The sequence below is a fragment of the Vicia villosa genome, linkage group LG1 (genome assembly GCF_029867415.1).
Source record: "Vicia villosa cultivar HV-30 ecotype Madison, WI linkage group LG1, Vvil1.0, whole genome shotgun sequence".
Taxonomy (NCBI): Eukaryota; Viridiplantae; Streptophyta; class Magnoliopsida; order Fabales; family Fabaceae; genus Vicia; species Vicia villosa.
This window is the reverse complement of record NC_081180.1, coordinates 234,282,406-234,300,748: the sequence shown is the minus strand read 5'-3', so window position 1 is coordinate 234,300,748 and position 18,343 is coordinate 234,282,406. Positions and strand designations below refer to the sequence as shown.

At 33.7% G+C, this 18,343-nt stretch overlaps 2 protein-coding genes across 2 annotated transcripts in view; both read left to right on the top strand.

Annotated features, from left to right (window-relative positions):
• The window catches only part of LOC131644975 (stem-specific protein TSJT1-like), a 77,788-nt gene extending 59,619 nt beyond the window's left edge, over nucleotides 1-18,169 (top strand). The window contains exon 6 of the mRNA XM_058915611.1: nucleotides 18,015-18,169. The gene's annotated coding sequence lies outside the window, so the exon portion shown is untranslated. The remainder of the gene's footprint in view (nucleotides 1-18,014) is intronic.
• Nucleotides 16,674-18,169, top strand: LOC131644976 (stem-specific protein TSJT1-like). Its single transcript, XM_058915612.1, has 5 exons — nucleotides 16,674-16,795; nucleotides 16,897-17,142; nucleotides 17,248-17,488; nucleotides 17,579-17,699; nucleotides 17,798-18,169. Exons 2-5 carry the CDS (start codon nucleotides 16,931-16,933, stop codon nucleotides 17,986-17,988), a joined length of 765 nt encoding a protein of 254 aa, XP_058771595.1. The 5' UTR covers nucleotides 16,674-16,795; nucleotides 16,897-16,930; the 3' UTR covers nucleotides 17,989-18,169.
• Nucleotides 18,170-18,343: the final 174 nt, after the last annotated feature.

The following is an 18,343-nucleotide window of genomic DNA, read 5'->3' as shown; positions in this document are numbered from 1 at the left end:
ACTAAGTCCACTCACCCATGATTTTCTCAACTTCTCCCACCATGATCTCCCCTATCTCTCACGTGATAACTTCCAATAATTCCCACTATATAAAGAGGGGAGTATTCATGTAAAAGGGGTTGGACCATGCTTTGTCCCAGCCATAGTTTTTAGTATTATTTTCATTCCAACATTTTACTTTTCCAGCAATTGTTTTTTTATTCTGTTCATCTTTTCTCACAACAATTGCTATACCGGAAATTGTTGTGAACCTTTAACAGATCTAACCTTACGTTAGATTTAGTTTTTATTTCCTTGTTTTAATTCCTGCTAAATAATATTTGAAGAACAATCCAACCAACCTGTGGTGGAAGTTCAAGTACTCCAAGATTCAAGATTTTATTTCAGATTTATATTATTCAGGTTTCTTATTTACTGCTTTAATTATATTCCTTTGCATGATATATTGTATGCCAATTAATATGCCTAAAATTATGAACCGAATCTATTTATGCATGTTTAACCATATTAATATGTCTGGCTAATTTATTTAGATATCGGTATGTAAAGTAATTTAACCGTGGGATCCGAAATAAATTGGCTTAAATATATTTTATTAAAAATCACTTGTTTCTGGTTTTGTGTCTAATTTAATTTGCTAAAGTTCTAAAATCAACAGAGCGAGAGTTTGAGATTTTAGAACTGATAAAGGTTAAGATCAACAGAACGAGAGTTTGAGATCTTTAACTGGATAGTAGACATAGAACATCAGTTTTAAGGATGGCGAAGGCATATTAAAACTAATTAGAATTTATTTATTTTCAAAAAGTGTTTTTAAACCCGACGCGGGACAGCGAGAGCGTACATTAGGGAATACTAGCATGATCCGAGTCAACAGAGCGAGAGTTTGAGACTAGGAGATTTAAGTAGGTAACGTCTTCATGAAGCGAGCATTTTATTAAATATGATGTTTTCAAAAAGAGTTTCTAAATCTAGTGGGATGGCAAGAGCGTACATTATGAGTTAGGATCGTAGTCTGAATCAATAGAGCGAGAGTTTGAGAGGAGGACTTTTAAATAACATAGTTAGTAAAGATTTTTGATTTAATTAGAATCTGGCCAATGGAACTTCGGATCACCTAAGTTAGACGAACTATATACTGATATCCGCTTATTATTATATTTCTTAGAATTAAGATTTTTAGTTTCCATTTATAAACAACCCAAATATCATTAGCCTTAGCTTTACATAGTAACTTTAGATAACGGTAGATTGATTTATAGTCCCTGTGTATTCGATATCTTTTAAAACTACACGACACGACTGTGCACTTGCAGTTATCCCGACTAATAGATACGTAAAGTCGTGATCAAATTTTTGGCGCCATTGCCGGGGACTATTTAAGTCGATATCGTAACTCTTTTAGTTACACAGTATAGACTAAGGCATTTTTTTCATTAATTAGAATGTATCACCCAAACTTTTTCTACAACTCCCAACAACAGTATTTCGAGGGATACCAACAATCCCATAAATCCAACCTCGAAATACTGTTGGAAAATTTCAATGCGTCACAAACTCATTCTCACCCGAATTTCCTCTCCAACTACCAATCCCAACATTTTGAGGAGTCGCTAGAATTTTATGATTCCAACCAAACCTATCCTCAAACGACTTTCTTCTACGATCACCATATCCAATATGTCGAGGAACCACAAGAATCCTATAATTCTAACCTCGAAGCATTAATAGAGGATTTCAATACAACACAAACTTATCATCAACCAAATTTCCTCTACGATCACCACGCCCAACATTTTGAGGAGTCACAAGATTATCATAAATCCCACCTCGAAATCTTAATGGAGGAATTCATTGAAGCACAAACTCTCTCAAGGCTAGAATCTATGATGACGAAGCACTTTGAGGAAACACAAAATGCAACGCTAACTCCCTTTGAAGAACCTCAAGAATCCCATAATTTTAACTTCAAAACATCAATGGAGGATTCCGAAGAGACCCTAACTCACTCTAGATTAGAATCCATGATGGAGCACCTTGTAGAGACACAAACTGTCCAAAATGAAGAGTTCAGAAAACAAAGTCTTCAAAACAACAAAACCCTTAGGCAACTGACCACTATGGTTGAGTCCCTCGCGACTCACAACATGGCATTAGAGATTCAAATTTCCCAACTTGAACAAAACCCTCTAGGACCTTTCCCTGAGGAGCATGTGGATGTTGAAACAACCATTAGTGAAAAACAAATTGAAGTTCCTAAGGAGAGTGATTATGAGATTGAGGAGAGTGATAATGAGATTGAGGAGAGGGATAATATAGTTGAGGAGAGTTCTAGTGAGAAAAGAGTGGAGATTGAGAAAAATCCACCAACACAAACTGAAAGGGAGGTTGTAGAAGAGGTAGAGAAGGAAACACCTATTGTTGTTCCTCTTCCCTATACCCCACTGTCATACCCCAAAATTTGCCCATACTATTTCTCTTGTACAAATTCAAATCAATACACAAAGGCTCTAAGACACTCTCCTTAACAAAAGTCAACCCAACTTTGACTAATCATATCTCTTTCATGCTTTATCAAAAATTCCCCAACTAAAGCCTATTCTCAAGGAAATTTCATTCTCTACAACTTTGATGTTGGGCTCAAGGTCAAGAAATGCTTCTACCTAAGAGATATGAGCCAAAACATTACAGGTCCTTCTAGAAGCTCGCAAAAAGCTGTTTTCTTCCAGGAGCCATATCCTCAAGATAAAATCTCCAAATGAAGAATATGTTCCAAATGGGTTTGTAGAGGACATCTTGAGCTTTTCAAAAAGTCCTAGAACATCTCCATATGATAAATATTGAGGGAATTATGACTCGTTGAAGTTGACAAAAATTGAGAAAATACATAAAAGTCAATTTGAACAAATTTGATGTTTTTTTTGACAAATGGGCCTAAGTTTTGGTTTTGAAAAATAATCATGAACTTATCCAAGGCCCATAATGCCATTCTTTATTTCTATTATTTTGAAATTTGTTCAATTAAATTCAAAATTTAATTAAATAAATAATAAGAAATATAGAAGATATGCATGACTTTTATTTTCCAATCAAATCTAAGCATCCAATTATCTTATTTCTGATTATGAATCGTTGCAAGAGATATTGGAGAGGGATAGGGAAGATTGAACTCAATTTTGGAAAGATTTGCATACAAATATTCAATCAAATATTTCACCATGATTTCAAGAGATTTATGTGAAGATTATTGACCTAATTGTTTATGCTATATATACTGAGAAAGCACAGAAGAATAGGGGTGGAAAATTACAAGGATTCGCAGTCTAGAAGGATTGACAAAAACCCAAAATTCAAGGCAAAGAGCAATCTCAGTTTCTGGATCTCAGCAAGATTCAAGCCAAACACAAGGTCTCTATCGATTCCTGGAAGTCTCCTGAAGGTATTGCAACTCTCGACATCGGCCAAAACGCTCAGAACTGCCGTCATCACGTTCACGGTTTGTCACTTGTATTTGATTTTCGATTTTGATCATATAAGAATCATGAACGTGTTTTGAATACATATTCGTAATCGTGAGGGCCTGTATATCGTTTCTGGATAGTTTGATTGCATTTTAGGTGCGATTCGAAGCATACACCATGGTTAGGGTTTTTAATTCATAGTTTGGGGCTACGCTTTTAGGAACCAAATTAATTGCAATTGATCATGTTTTCGTGATCAGGGGGCATTAGTTAATCGATCTGGATTTTGTTTGGCATCCATATATCGTGATTTGCAGGTTTTTTAATGTTGAAGGTCTATGGCCACGGACATAAACCGTAGGCAAAAGTGTGTTGTTTCAGAAACATTCCACGAAGAAGAAGAAGTGAGGGCGCGCTAGTTTTTTTTAAAACTGTCACGTGTTTTTTTCATATATGATAATTATTGATAATAGCATTAACAGCTGGTTGATCTGGTTCTAGTGGTAACGCGTAAGCTTGATGACCAAAGGGTCTAGGGTTCGATCCCTGGCCCTTGCAAAGCTTTTTTTTCAATTTGTTTTCTTGCAGATCCTGTGCGTCTCATGCGTGAAAGCCAACCGTACGCCTCCACATATCAACCAGTAGATCTGCAGAGACCAAAATCTGAAGGTCCAGAAGGCGCCTCCCCACCATGGACTCCCAAGGGCCTATCACATACAATCATAAGCTAAGTTTTTTTTAATTTTTATTTATTTACTATTATATAAACTTGTTTTCTTTTTCATATATATATGTTTGTTTTCTCTTCACATATATCTTAATAAAACTAGTTTTTTATTCAAAATCTTTTTTTTACAAATAACAAAATTATTTATTTTATTTATTTTAATTGTTAAATTTATGTAGTTTTATTTATTGAAATTTTTTTATAAAACCTTAATTGTTTTGTTTAACAAAAATTATGAGAATGCTTTTTTTCTGATTAAAATTTATTTATCAATCTATTTAATTAATTAGGTTGCGAAATCAATAATTAATTAAATCGATTATTTTATTTCTATTTAATTTACGCCCGAATCAGGGTTTACGAAGATCATGCCCTACACTGAATGTTTTTTTATTTATGCCTTTTCAAGGTTACTTTTCAAACGCTTTCCGACTACGCGCCACGCCCTTCACAAAGCTAAGTATTTAATTTAATTTAAAGTCTATTTTGTTTCCTTCTATTAAGGTTCGTCTTTTAATGAACTGTGCATACATTCACTCTCCATTCTTCTGCCTTTGCCATTTTTTAGGGTTACCTCCGAGGCTTCACTCCGATCGCCAACCATATCAGATCAAATGCAAAGCTAAGTATCTCTCATTTATTTATTCATTCTTAAATTCATTATCTTCTTATTTTTAGGTTTAATTTCGTTTGCCTCCGAATCGATAATGCACTCACCCCTCTGTTTATTCTTTCTTTTCCAATTTTCAGGGTTTGTCGACTGCCAAAGCTACGAGTATTGGTAACCCTAAACCCTATCCTCAATTATTACTTGTGTTAAACCTTTTGCTTTTAATTATATCCCGCTGGTTTCAATTACCCTCTCCTCCGCTGGTTACAACTTCCCTTCCCCATATTGCTTTAATTATACTGTCTATATTGTCGTGGTTAGTAATTTTAGGGAGTGTAACTCTGAACTGAATTAGAATCACCTAATTATAAGATAATATAATTGAATATGATCACGTGATTGGTGCACACACGCACGCTTTTAGGTAAACCTCTCTGTTGCCTGTTGCCTGTTGCCTTGTGTTTCTTTGCAGAATAGCCAGTCCTCGAATACGAGGATACCTCAGCCATGTTGCCTCGATTATGCAAAGGTCATAAGACCCTAATGATGCTGCCTTCGATACACCAATATGACCTCGACCCTCGGAAGTTGCCTACGGAAAAGGCTGAGGTATCTTCTGGCTGCCTACGAAAAAGGCTATTCTGATCCTTCCCTTTAGACTATCTGCCTCTCTATGGCATGAGACAGTTTTAAGGCGAACGATAACTCGATGACCCTTCAACCTCCAAATGAAAGGCTTCCTGCCCTCTTATGGCAAGGATAGACCCTTTCACCCTGAAAGGCTAAAAGAAACCTATCATCTAAGTTTAAGGTAATTGCTCCTAATTGCCTTGCTCTGGCTAAAACTGTTTTCTCATATTCTTTCTCATAAATCTTCAAAATGGCTATGCTCATTTACGAGCTAAAGTCCATATTCACTTCTTCTATATTTCTTTTCAAAAACGAGCAAAGCAATTAAGAGCCCATGGAAAACCATGGATGCAAAGGGTGCCTTACACCTTCTCTTTGCATAAATTACCCCCCGAACTCAGTTTTTATTTAAAAGGTTTTTTCTGTTCTTTTAGCCTTTCTGATTAATTTGGATAAAATAAAAGTCGATGGCGACTCATGCTTAACCGCGACATTTTCGATTATTAAAAGTCAGTTCACCGTATTACACCCACCGATTCCTTTCCTGCAAAGTTTTATGGAAGTTAAGGTAGAATCCCAATCCAAAACATATGTGGAGGTATTCGAAAATATCCACACTAATGCACCCTTGTTGGAAGTCTTGCATAAAAAGAGAAATTTAGAGGACCATGAAACTAGGGAGATCATTAGTGTTAAGAGGGTAAGGTTAAATTTTGAGGTGGTAGATGAAATCACTAAACCCAAATTTGAAAAGCTTATACTTAGAATTGATCCAGAACCTCCACCACGAGTTCAGAAGAATGAACCACCAAACAGGAGAAAGAAAAGAAAAGGTGAGGGATATGTGAGATGGCTTGATAAGTGGCCATGGAAACGAGGTTTGCTAAAAGTTCAACCGAGGAGTCATTCTCGAGAGAACCACCTTGAGTGCTTGCACTCTTAAGCCATCGAGCTATCGACGTTAAACAAAGCGCTGCGTAGGAGGCAACCCACGAGCTTTTAATTTAATTTTTTTTCTTTTTATTGTTTGAATTTGCAGAAAATAAAAGTATGGATCGCTTGTCACGTCTCAACCATATCTAGGCGAAAAATCTATAGACGATCGTCTCAAAGATGAGCGGGTCTCCACGCACATTCCTACGAGTGTTGCTGCTGGTGGTGACACAATTGATGAGTATGATAGGAGAAGGTATTTCCTCCAGACGCGGAGTGGATTTGGTCATGATGGAACGCCTGTAGCATCCATATAGGTTATGTCTTTCCTTTCCCACCTTATATCAAAACATTGAGGACAATGTTTGGTTTAAGTGTGGGGGAGGAACTTTACTGTTCTCATTTGTTGCTTTATTGTTTTCTAGTTATGTTGTCGAGTCTATATACGTGATTTTCAGTTGCTATTGAATTTCCCTTGAAATTTAAAATTTTTAACCACCAACAAAAATTATTTGCTTTTTGATACATGGCATGCACACTCTGAAAGTATATAGGTCGTCACACTTTAGGCTTTGTTAGAAAGACTTGGGGACGTTTCAACAACATCGATACCGTCCTGACACCCTAAACCCCCTCATTATGTGATATCAATTTGGATGCCCATTATGTCGAGACCTTAGGCTCAAGTTTTCAAAGTAGCTCTTAAGTAGTTTATATTAGCAGTCGGCACCATCTTAAGCACAAACTACGTAGGGAGTCGATGAATATAAGTGAATGATCCTGTTTTTAAAATGATTTAATTGAAGAATAACCTTCTAAGTTAGGTGACCCTCACCCGGTCATTTAGCCCAACGGTTGTTAAGCCAATAAGAATTTAATAATTAGCACCCACTTTTGGTTGGCCCAGAGGTCATTGATAATGGGCTTGGTAGGGTGGACTATGGTCCGATCCCCCGCAACCGCAGTTGGGAAATATGGGGCTTCACCATTTAAAAAACCAGAACCCCGTGCTAAAGAAAAAGGATCATAGTCGCTAACCAATTTCCCCTACTATGTGCGTGTACAGATAACGGGCTTAATGTGATTGCGTTTGAATGAAAAAGAGCGAAAGAAGAAAAAAAATGAGAGATATAGGTTGAGTTATAATGGCATAATTCGAATTGGTTTGCATAAAGAGGGAGTCTTTGAACATTGTGTCATTACAGTATCCTTGGTGTTGATATCTAGAACCTATCAATGTAACATTCGCTTAGCACCGCGTATGACTAAGAGTGATGTCGTGCCCTTGTTTCACATCGTGCATAATTATTTTCTTTTACCGTGTTGGTTGATTGCTTGAGGACAAGCAATGGTTTAAGTGTGGGGGAGTTTGATAACACGAATTTATATAGTATATTTGACTTGATTTACATACATATTGCTAGTACTTTTATTCGATTTAATTGCTTTATTTTAGTATTACGCTGGTATTTTGGATGTTTCAGGTATTATGTTCGTGTTGAGAACTATTTGTCAAAAGAAGATGAAATGTAGATAAAATCAACTTAAAAAGACAAAGAAAGAAGAAAATAGGCAAATATTATAAGTGGAGGTGCAAATAGAATGAATCAAATGTGAGGGGTGCAAATAGGATGGACCAAGTGTGGAAGCCCGACCCACGAAGGAGCTGAAGCTCCCACTATGAAGAAGCTGAGACGCCCGTCTTAGGGCCCAATTGCATGGAGACGTCCGTCTCCAAAGTCCAAGGGCCACGTCATCAAAGGAGACGTCAGTCTCCCAAGTTCACCCACGTCCAAAGGCCATGTCAGCCACTTGAGACGTCCGTCTCCACCTCTCATTTATTTTCTCCACCTCTTTCTCACCCAAGACGCCTATCTCCAGACTTATTCAAATGCTCCCTATTTTTCCTCGCACATTAACATTTTCTAAACCACCAAATGAAGTCACTAAGTCCGCTCACCCATGATTTTCTCAACTTCTCCCACCATGATCTCCACTACATCTCACGTGATAACTTCCAATAATTCCCACTATATAAAGAGGGGAGTATTCATGTAAAAGGGGTTGGACCATGCTTTGTCCCAGCCATAGTTTTTAGTATTATTTTCATTCCAACATTTTACTTTTCTAGCAATTGTTTTTTTATTCTGTTCATCTTTTCTCACAACAATTTCTATACCGGAAATTGTTGTGAACCTTTAACAGATCTAACCTTACGTTAGATTTAGTTTTTATTTCCTTGTTTTAATTCCTGCTGAATAATATTTGAAGAACAATCCAACCAACCTGTGGTGGAAGTTCAAGTACTCCAAGATTCAAGATTTTATTTCAGATTTATATTATTCAGGTTTCTTATTTACTGCTTTAATTTTATTCCTTTGCATAATATATTGTATGCCAATTAATATGCCTAAAATTATGAACCGAATCTATTTATGCATGTTTAACCATATTAATATGTCTGGCTAATTTATTTAGATATCGGTATGTGTAATACGGTGGGAGAACTGACTTTTAAAAATGTCGCGGATAGCAAGAGTCGCCACCGACTTTTATTTTATCCAATTTTTAGAAAGGCTAAAAGAACAGAAAAAGACCTTTTAAAAGAGATTGAGTTCGGGGGGTAAGTTATACAAAGGGAAGGTGTAAGCACCCTTTGTATCCATGGTTATTCATGGGCTCTTAATTGCTTAGCTCACTTTTGTTTTCAAAATGTTTGAAGTGTAGTGTGTGAATAGTAAAAACTTTGTTAAGGACTTTAGCTTGTAAATAAGTGTAGCCTTGTTTTTGAAAGTATTTGAAAAGATAGTGTGAAAAAAGATTTTTGAATTTAAATCAGAGCAAGCAATTAGTAGCAACTACCCTAATTTTAAGATTTCTGTTCTTTAAACTTTTCAGTTTAAAAGGGCTATCCATACCATAAGAGGGTGGGAAGTCCTTTCATTGGATGTTGAAGGGTCATCGGAATTATCGTTCGCCATAAGACTGTCCCTGCCATATAGAGGGTAGGTAGTCTTTAGGGAAGGATATAATAGTCATTAATCTTTTTTAGGCAACAGGCGAGGATACCTTAGCAATTGGGACAATCACCATTTACCGAGGCAACTTCGAGGGACAAGATCATTTTTGTTAAGGCAACTTCAAAGGGACATATGATCTTATGATGATTTATGAACTGAGGGAAACATTAGCTTTAGGTATCCTCGAAATCGAGGGACTTGACTATTTTAGAATCGTAATTAAAAGGCAACATGCAGCATAAGAAGGATTATCCTAAAGGTGCGTGTGTGGCACAATCATGTGGTTCAATTCGAATATTTATCTTATAATTAGTGGTCTAATTCATTTTAACAAGGCTTGCACTCCCTAGGATTACTAACCACAGCAGAAAAATAAACAGAAATAAAGATTCTACGCTATTACAATAAACACACACCTGTAAGGCAGAAAAATAAAGGCAGGAATAAAAACCCTAATTAAACTATTACATCCTGTGAGCAGTTACATAATATGGCAAAAACTTGCGGGAAAACCACAAGAAATAATTAAGTAGATGATAACCCTGCAAGACACTACAGTAATAATAGTAAAGTAAACAATAGTAAAGTAAGCAAATAAAGGCGAAATTATAAATAATAAAGTAAAATAAGAGGGCAAAATAAAGAAAATTAGTGTTTTAAAAGAATTACGGGGAAAAAACTTAAATCTATGGTTAATGGGCAACACCTACCAGTAATTACTTAGCCTAACTGCACTAAGGTAACATGGCAAGGGAAAGTCAATTGATTAAATGAACCTGATTAATCTAAATTGTTTAACCTAAATTTAAATTTATTAGCCTAAAAATAATTATTAGCCTAAAAATAAATTAATTAGCCTAAAATTATTATTAGCCTAAAAATAAATTAATTAGCTTAAAAATAAATTAATTAGCCTAAAAATAATTATTAGCCTAAAAATAAAGAATGTGATAAAATCCTAACCCTAATTCATGAAAATGGACAACATCTACCTATTATATATATTTTAGGGTTAATGGTTACCAAGGTTTTCAAGGGTAATGAAGCTGTAAGGAAGAATTGACACCTGCTCCCCTTTGGCCAAAGGAGGTACTTGCAAAAATAAAATAATAATAAGAATAAGAATATTAGTAATAGTAATAATAATAACACAAGAAAATAATTGGGGTTTAGCAAATTAAATTATGGACAGAATTACAAATAACCTTGATTTGGCCAAATACCAAAAGGTTTTTGGCCAAAAAAGCAATTGGGGTACCATCCATTTGGTCAATCCATAGAACACCTGTTCATAAACCAACGCAATCTTACGGTTAAAAAAACAAATGGAAAAATAGAAAAGTGATTAAAATAAAATAAAAAATAAAAACCTGATTATAAATCAAATAAAATAAGAATACGAAACCACAATTTTTTTTAGATTTTTTTGAAAATATGAAAATAGAAATTAAATCAAATAAAATAGAAAAAAGAGGATTTTGCGATTTTGAGGGTCGAAATCCTTTTGAATTCTATTCTAAAGGAGTATTGTTCTACGATTTTTTCTGAACTTCTGGAAAAAATTCGGAGAAAATCGAAACAGTAGTTTCAAAATTCGACTGATAGGCTGGAAAATTTATTATTGTGCTGCAACCGGAATTGCAACCCTGAAGAAGGAGAAGTAGGAGAAAATATTTTGTGTTTGTGAGAAGAGAGAGACGGAGTAAGGGTTAGAATTGTTAGTCCTATTTATCATCATGAATTAGGTTAGAAGAAAAATAATTATAGTAAAACTATGGACCAAATCAAAGCCCAAAAATCAATTTGTTTTAATTCTAATAAAAATTTAAATCAAACTAATTTAATAACATTGATTTGTTCCCTAAGTTATAAAAAGTGCTAAATATAGGACAAATAAGATTAAAAACTTCTTTTTTTGGATTTTTTAAATATTTTATGATTTTTGGTGATTTTTTTTACTAAAAATGCATAAAAAGTTAAAATTGCTTATTTTAAAAAATGCCTATTTAATTAATACGATAATTAAAAATAAAATGATAAAAAATGATTTTTTTGTGATTTTTTTATATAAATGAAAATAAAATTAAAACCATAGTTAGAAACAAATAAAAGAAAAAAGTGTTAGAAGTGGGATTCGAACCCGAGACTTTGTACTTGCAAGCCTTACCTCCTTACCAATTGCGCTATATTATTTGTTTGAAACAAAAGCTAATTGAAAGTGTATGAAGCATGGGAAATCATTTTGCTATTTATTAAAATATAAATAATTTAAGAGTAAATTATTATATTTTAAAATAGACTTTAAATCGAATATTTATAAAATTCAAGACGTCAATGTGAATGACCTCAAAATTTTATAAAAAATTCAATTTTGAAATAATTTGAATATTTGAATATGGTGGGCAAATTTTGGGGTATGACAGTATGTAAAGTAATTTAACTGTGGGATCCGAAATAAATTGGCTTAAATATATTTTATTGAAAATCACCCGTTTCTGGTTTTGTATCTAATTTAATTTGCTAAAGTTCTAAAATCAACAGAGCGAGAGTTTTAGATTTTAGAACTGATAAAGGTTAAGATCAACAGAGCGAGAGTTTGAGATCTTTAACTGGATAGTAGACATAGAACATCAGTTTTAAGGATGGCGAAAGCGTATTAAAACTAATTAGAATTTATTTATTTTCAAAAAGTGTTTTTAAACCCGACGCGGGACGGCGAGAGCGTACGTTAGGGAATACTAGCATGATCCGAGTCAACAGAGCGAGAGTTTGAGACTAGGAGATTTAAGTAGGTAACGTCTTCATGAAGCGAGCATTTTATTAAATATGATGTTTTCAAAAAGCGTTTCTAAATCTAGTGGGATGGCGAGAGCGTACATTATGAGTTAAGATCGTAGTCTGAATCAATAGAGCGAGAGTTTGAGAGGAGGACTTTTAAATAACATAGTTAGTAAAGATTTTTGATTTAATTAGAATCTGGACAATGGAACTTCGGATCACCTAAGTTAGACGAACTACATACTGATATCCGCTTATTATTATATTTCTTAGAATTAAGATTTTTAGTTTCCATTTATAAACAACCAAAATATCATTAGCCTTAACTTTACATAGTAACTTTAACGGTAGATCGATTTATAGTCCCTGTGGATTCGATATCTTTTAAAACTACACGACACGACTGTGCACTTGCAGTTATCCCGACTAATAGACACGTAAAGTCGCGATCAAATTGAGTGTTGGAAAGGCGGCGTATAGGTAGACGTGGTGTATTGGAATGTGAAACTGGTTTCGGTTTGCTGCATTTGTTGATGCAGATTGGGGCTGAAGGGGCTGGCGGTTTGGTGGGCTGGGTGAAGAGGTTTTTGTGTATTTAGGTTTAGATTCTCTTAGTTTAGACTCAATCAATTTGGCAAGACCAATTGCTTGAGAGATGGATGTGGGTTTATGAATAGCAATTTCATGTTAAATCTCAGGTGTCAAACCTGAAATAAAATAAAACAATTTAAGATAGCCTCATGCGATAAACCAACAACTTGGTTGCCCAATTTTTCAAAAGCGGCTTGATACTCCACAACAGAATTTGTTTGCTTCAATTTGAATAATTCAGCCCGATGGTTTTCAAAAGTAGAAGGGCCAAACCGTAATTCTAACTCTTTTATAAAAGAAAACTAATCCAACAACAAATTATTTTGATGCAGCCAATTAAACCAAGCCAAAGCTTCTCCTTTCATATAAAAGGACATCATAGAGAGTCTATTTTCAGGCGGTAATTAGTAAAAAGTAAAAAATTGATCAGATTGAAATAACCATTATAGGGGATTAGAACCATCAAAAACAGCAAGCTCTAACTTTGGGGTGCGAAAAGGGGGAATTGGGGAATGGGGGAAGGCTGGGTGTATGGAATTTGTTAAGGGAAAAACATGGGAAAGGAGTGGTTGGGGGAAAAAGCTGTTGTCCCAAGTGAAGTAGCAAAATTCTGAGCTATTGAAAAGGGTGGAATATATTGGCTGTAAGGAATGAAGGGAGATGGTTGAGTGATGGGTATTCTAGGGCTAATAGAAATCGTGGGTTGAGTGGGTGGCTGAGAAAAAATTGTGGAATGCCTCGTAGGGGTGTGTGTGGGAGAGATTATGGTGGAAATATTAGATGTGTTCATGGGTGAGGGAGAGGTTGTTTTAGGAATACCTGATAATGAAGCTGCTGTGTGAACAGTGGGTGTAGATTGGTTGGACTTTTGAACTACCAGCTTTGTAAGAATGGACATCATTGAATCATACCTTTTATCCGCAATCTCCCTATCATTATCCATCCGTGTGTTCAGCTGTTGCAGATCCGTGGATGCAAGGGCAAATCGTTCATCAAGCTGAAGTTGGGTCTCTTGTAAGGCATTATTAAGATGAAGGGTTGAAGTTTGTATTGCTGTTTGGACAACTTCATCAATGGTTTCTTTGGAAGATCGATTTGGGGGTTTTAAGGGAGCCATGAGAACAAGAAATGAAAGCACCAATGATAAATAGGGTAGAACAAATATATTACCAAAGTAGGGTTTTCACCATTGAATAACTCACAAAACAACGTTAAAGAAGAAAATAAAATTTTGATTTTTCATTCAATGCTGCTGCCACAATGCATGCTGTCTTAAATACAAACATAACCCTAATGGGTCAATAAACGGGTCAGGCCCAACAAGTAATTAAAAGAAAACTATAAAAGAAAATTGTTATTTGGGCACAAAACCTATCATCTATGTGGGCTGTCTTTTAATGCGATTGGGCCTTCTATCACCATCCTTCTGGGATGAATTAAAATATTTGTTATAAACGATAATCTAAAAAATATAATCATCCTTCTGGGATAAATTAAAATATGTTATAAACGATCCAAAAAATATAACCATAACCATTATTTTGGTATGCGGTAAAATTATTTGTGCCATTCTTCTGGAATGAGAATCTTTTTATGAACATATTACAAATTACAAATTTTTAGATCGATATAACAAAACAATCTTTATAAAATCTTTTGGGGATATTTTAATATTCTTCATGTAATCGTTTGGGATGCATGGAAATCACAATTGATTTATCCTAATATAATAGGTTGAATAACAAATATATTTTATAAAACTAAAATAAACAAAGAAAAATATATCTGAGAGCTTCGTGCTGATAACGTGTTATGAAACTGAATAAAACAATATAAGAGAGAAAGAGAAGAAGAAAATATATTCTATTATTCATATTTTGAGTGTGTCAGATTCTGATACAATATGAGTATTATTTCTTATACATATGTAATAAATGAAAAATCAATCCGAAATCTCCTAATTGATGAACATCCATAATCATACCATTTATAATAGTTTTTGTTTAAATGTTTAATGGTCGTAATTAAAAAAATAATATAAAAATTTATTAGAATTACATTAAATCTTTAAAAATAGAGTCATGTTAACTAGTGTCCCGTAGACATTTTTTAAGGATTTCAAATAAAAAAAGTATTTTTTTAAATAAACTTATGATTTCTACTTTGAATGTATTGAATACAAATATTTATAAGAAAACATTTTTTTATTCTTTAATAAGGTCAATTATTTCAATATCCAATGCATTGAATAAAATATTTTCAATAAAAATATACCATTTTAAATTTTTAATGATCGTTGGCATTTCTCTTAAAAATATTACTACCTCCGGTTCCATTTATAAAAAAAAATTCCATTTTTTAGATACATTGAATAAATAATGTATATGGGCAATATGTTATCTAGGTACATTATTTATTCAATGTATCTAAAAAAGAAATCTTTTCTTATAAATGGGACTAGAGGGAGTATAAAAAAAGATGACTTAATTAAAAAAGTTATATTATATTATAAAAATATTGAAATTAAAAATTATATTAATTAAAAATATTAAAATAATAAAAAACAATAAAAAATTCCTATCCTCGGCAAAAGAGTGACCTAGTCTGTTCATTAAAAAGAATTCAGACTATCCTCGGCCAATGGATGACCGAGCCTCTTTCTCAAATGGAATTTCTATGATTTTAATTTTAAGGGAGATGCTAACTAGTGTTTTTGAAAAAAAATTTAAATGATTAAAGTAGTAATTTTTTTTTAAAATACGTGTATACAATTAATTAAAAATTAAAATATTTACTTTTATAAAATATATATTTTTAATTTAATATTTTTAAAAAGTATTTCAGAGACACCAGTTATCGTGACCTTAAATTGAAAGCAGGACATTTTAAAATTTTTGTTTAAAAATAATTGCAAGGGAGTAAAAAAATCTAGTGGTGTCGACAACAGTAGAATTCTTGCAAGAATCTGTCTCAACGAATAGGGCAGGGACAATTTTGTGATGATTCCATAACAACAAAATAAAAATCCATTGACCATTTGAATTCAAATTATTGTTATTTGTGAGATTCAGACACGAATGATGTTTTTAACTGTGGATGATGATGTAAGGTAGTTTTGGAAGTTGATGAGTCAGATAATTGTCACATGAGAATGGAATGGATAAGATTTATTCACAATTCCAACCAACAACACGTTCTCTTCTATCACAAACAAGATTCTCATTCTATTATTATATTACACAACTTCTTTTTACTATTGCTTTTAAATTAAAATAAATATAAAGTGGGAATAAAATTATTAATAGATAACGCAATAAAAAAAATCTTTTCTATTATCAATTCATTTATATTAAAATTAAAAATATTTATAAATTAAAAGAGATTTTTTTTAACCAATTACTTGGATTCTAGTGGGAAAGGAGTTTCTTTTAAGACTGATCGATCGTTCGAATATTATTTGAGTTCGATTCTTAGTAGAAATAAGACTTGGTCAGGGCCGTCCTCTGAACCACAAATCTAGATTAGTCGGTTCACTATATGAATCGGAACTGTTTGCTAACCAAAAAAATTATTTTTTTTATCAAAATGTTTTTATTATATATTAATTCTTTTTATTTTTTTGGCTTTATACCACCGGTTTAGTCCGGTTCGGGGGCGAGTTCTGGCATCAAGTGGTTCCATCCCCCTCCCGATCGCAGTTGCGGGGGATCGAACCGTGGTTCGATCTACCAAGTCCAGCACCAATCACCACTGGACCAACTATCAATTGTGAATCTGGCCTGCATATGTATTAAAATTGATTAAGATATCTTACTTTTTCATATTTATCATAATTTATTGTTTGGATTGGATATTATCTCCACGTCACCTCTCTCACATCTTTTAAGTCAAAAGAAAGAAAACTCTCACACACCATTTTTCTATATATATCTTACATTATTGCCTCATTATTCTCATCATCCGTTTTCCATTTTCAAACTATCTTTCACCAAATCTCATTCTCCATCTACAACTTATTTTTTTTGCTTTCTCATTATTTTTCTTGGTATGCTTCTCTATTTTCATTCCCTTACTTTTCATATTTAATATTTTTTTCATTCATGGTTCAAAATTCCTAACATGTTTTTTTATAATGTTTTTATGCAGCTAATTGTCACTAAATCAAAGATTTGAATCAAACATGTTGGGAATTTTCAAAGAAAAGTTGGTGAATGCACCAAAAGAGCTTAATAGTCCAGCTTCTCAAAATTCAAACACAAAGAAAGCTAAACCAAGTCATGAAATTCTTAGAGATTTCATGTCATGCAATTCCGAAAATGCCTTCTTCATGACATTTGGAAATGATGCTTTATTGGCCTATTCCCCTTCAAACACACCCTCCATTCATCAAAGGTATGAGGGTATTTTAGGAATCAAATTTCTAAAAAGAGTAAAAGTGCTTATCATATAGATCATAGATATATTGCTAATACAAAATATGTTTCATGTGTCAAATAGGTTGTTTAGTGGTTTGGACAACATATACTGTGCTTTCATGGGAAATCTACACAACCTCAGTCAATTGAACAAACAATATGGACTATCAAAGGGAAGCAATGAGGCCATGTTCATCATCGAGGCGTATCGGACACTTCGCGACCGAGGTCCATACCCTGCTGATCAAGTCCTCAAAGAATTTGAAGGAAGTTTTGGATTTGTGATCTATGATCATAAAAATGAAACTGTTTTTGCTGCATCTGTGAGTCACTTTTTTCTTATAATTAGCCTATGTTGGAAAAAAATCACTTTTTTGGGACTTATTGATTAACAATTGTTGATATTTTTTTAGGGCTCTGATGGGCAAATTGGACTGTATTGGGGTATTGCAGCTGATGGGTCAGTGGTTATTTCTGAAAATTTGGAGCTTGTTAAAGCAAGTTGTGCTAAATCATTTGCACCTTTTCCAAAGGGTATGTAAATATTTTGATTAGCAAAAAATTAGATTTTTTTAATGTGAAAAATTGTATAGGGACTAATAAAATCTAATGTATAATATTCGAATTTTCAGGGTGTTTGTTTCATAGTGAGCATGGATTGTTGAACTTTGAGCATCCAACAAAGAAGATGAAAGCAATGCCTAGGATTGACAGTGAGGGTGTTATGTGTGGAGCTAACTTCAATGTTGACTCTCAGTCAAGGAATCAGATGATGCCGCGTGTTGGGAGTGAAGCTAATTGGTCTACTTGGGGACAAACATAACTACTTGTGTCATCATAAATAATAACCTAAGTTTATTTAGTTTTTTGTTTGTGAAGTGCAACTTGATAGTATGATGAGGGGAGAGCTTGTTTGCATTTATTAGTCCTTTTGGGATATCTTGTTTGGTTTCATTGTTTTGTACATTTTTGTGATTTAATGTTGAGCAATGAGTATTTCTGATGATTTCCAATCTAAATAACATGAAGTTTTTAGTTTTGACTTGTGCATTTCAGTGTTATGCTGGTTAGACAAAACTGATATAGTTAGCCTAAGTTAGGCCAAATTCATTCTCTTGCACTGCAACAACTGATCTCACGCGCCCAATAAAATTGTACTAAATATAACCATTGCTTAT

What these genes read in the sequence shown, in the direction of transcription:
- LOC131644976 (XM_058915612.1), top strand. Translation starts at nt 16,931, where the DNA reads ATGTTGGGAATTTTCAAAGAAAAGTTGGTGAATGCACCAAAAGAGCTT. An exon ending in AAACTGTTTTTGCTGCATCT is followed by an intron (nt 17,489 to 17,578) that starts GTGAGTCACTTT and finishes ATATTTTTTTAG; the next exon opens with GGCTCTGATGGGCAAATTGG. An exon ending in ATTTGCACCTTTTCCAAAGG is followed by an intron (nt 17,700 to 17,797) that starts GTATGTAAATAT and finishes TCGAATTTTCAG; the next exon opens with GGTGTTTGTTTCATAGTGAG.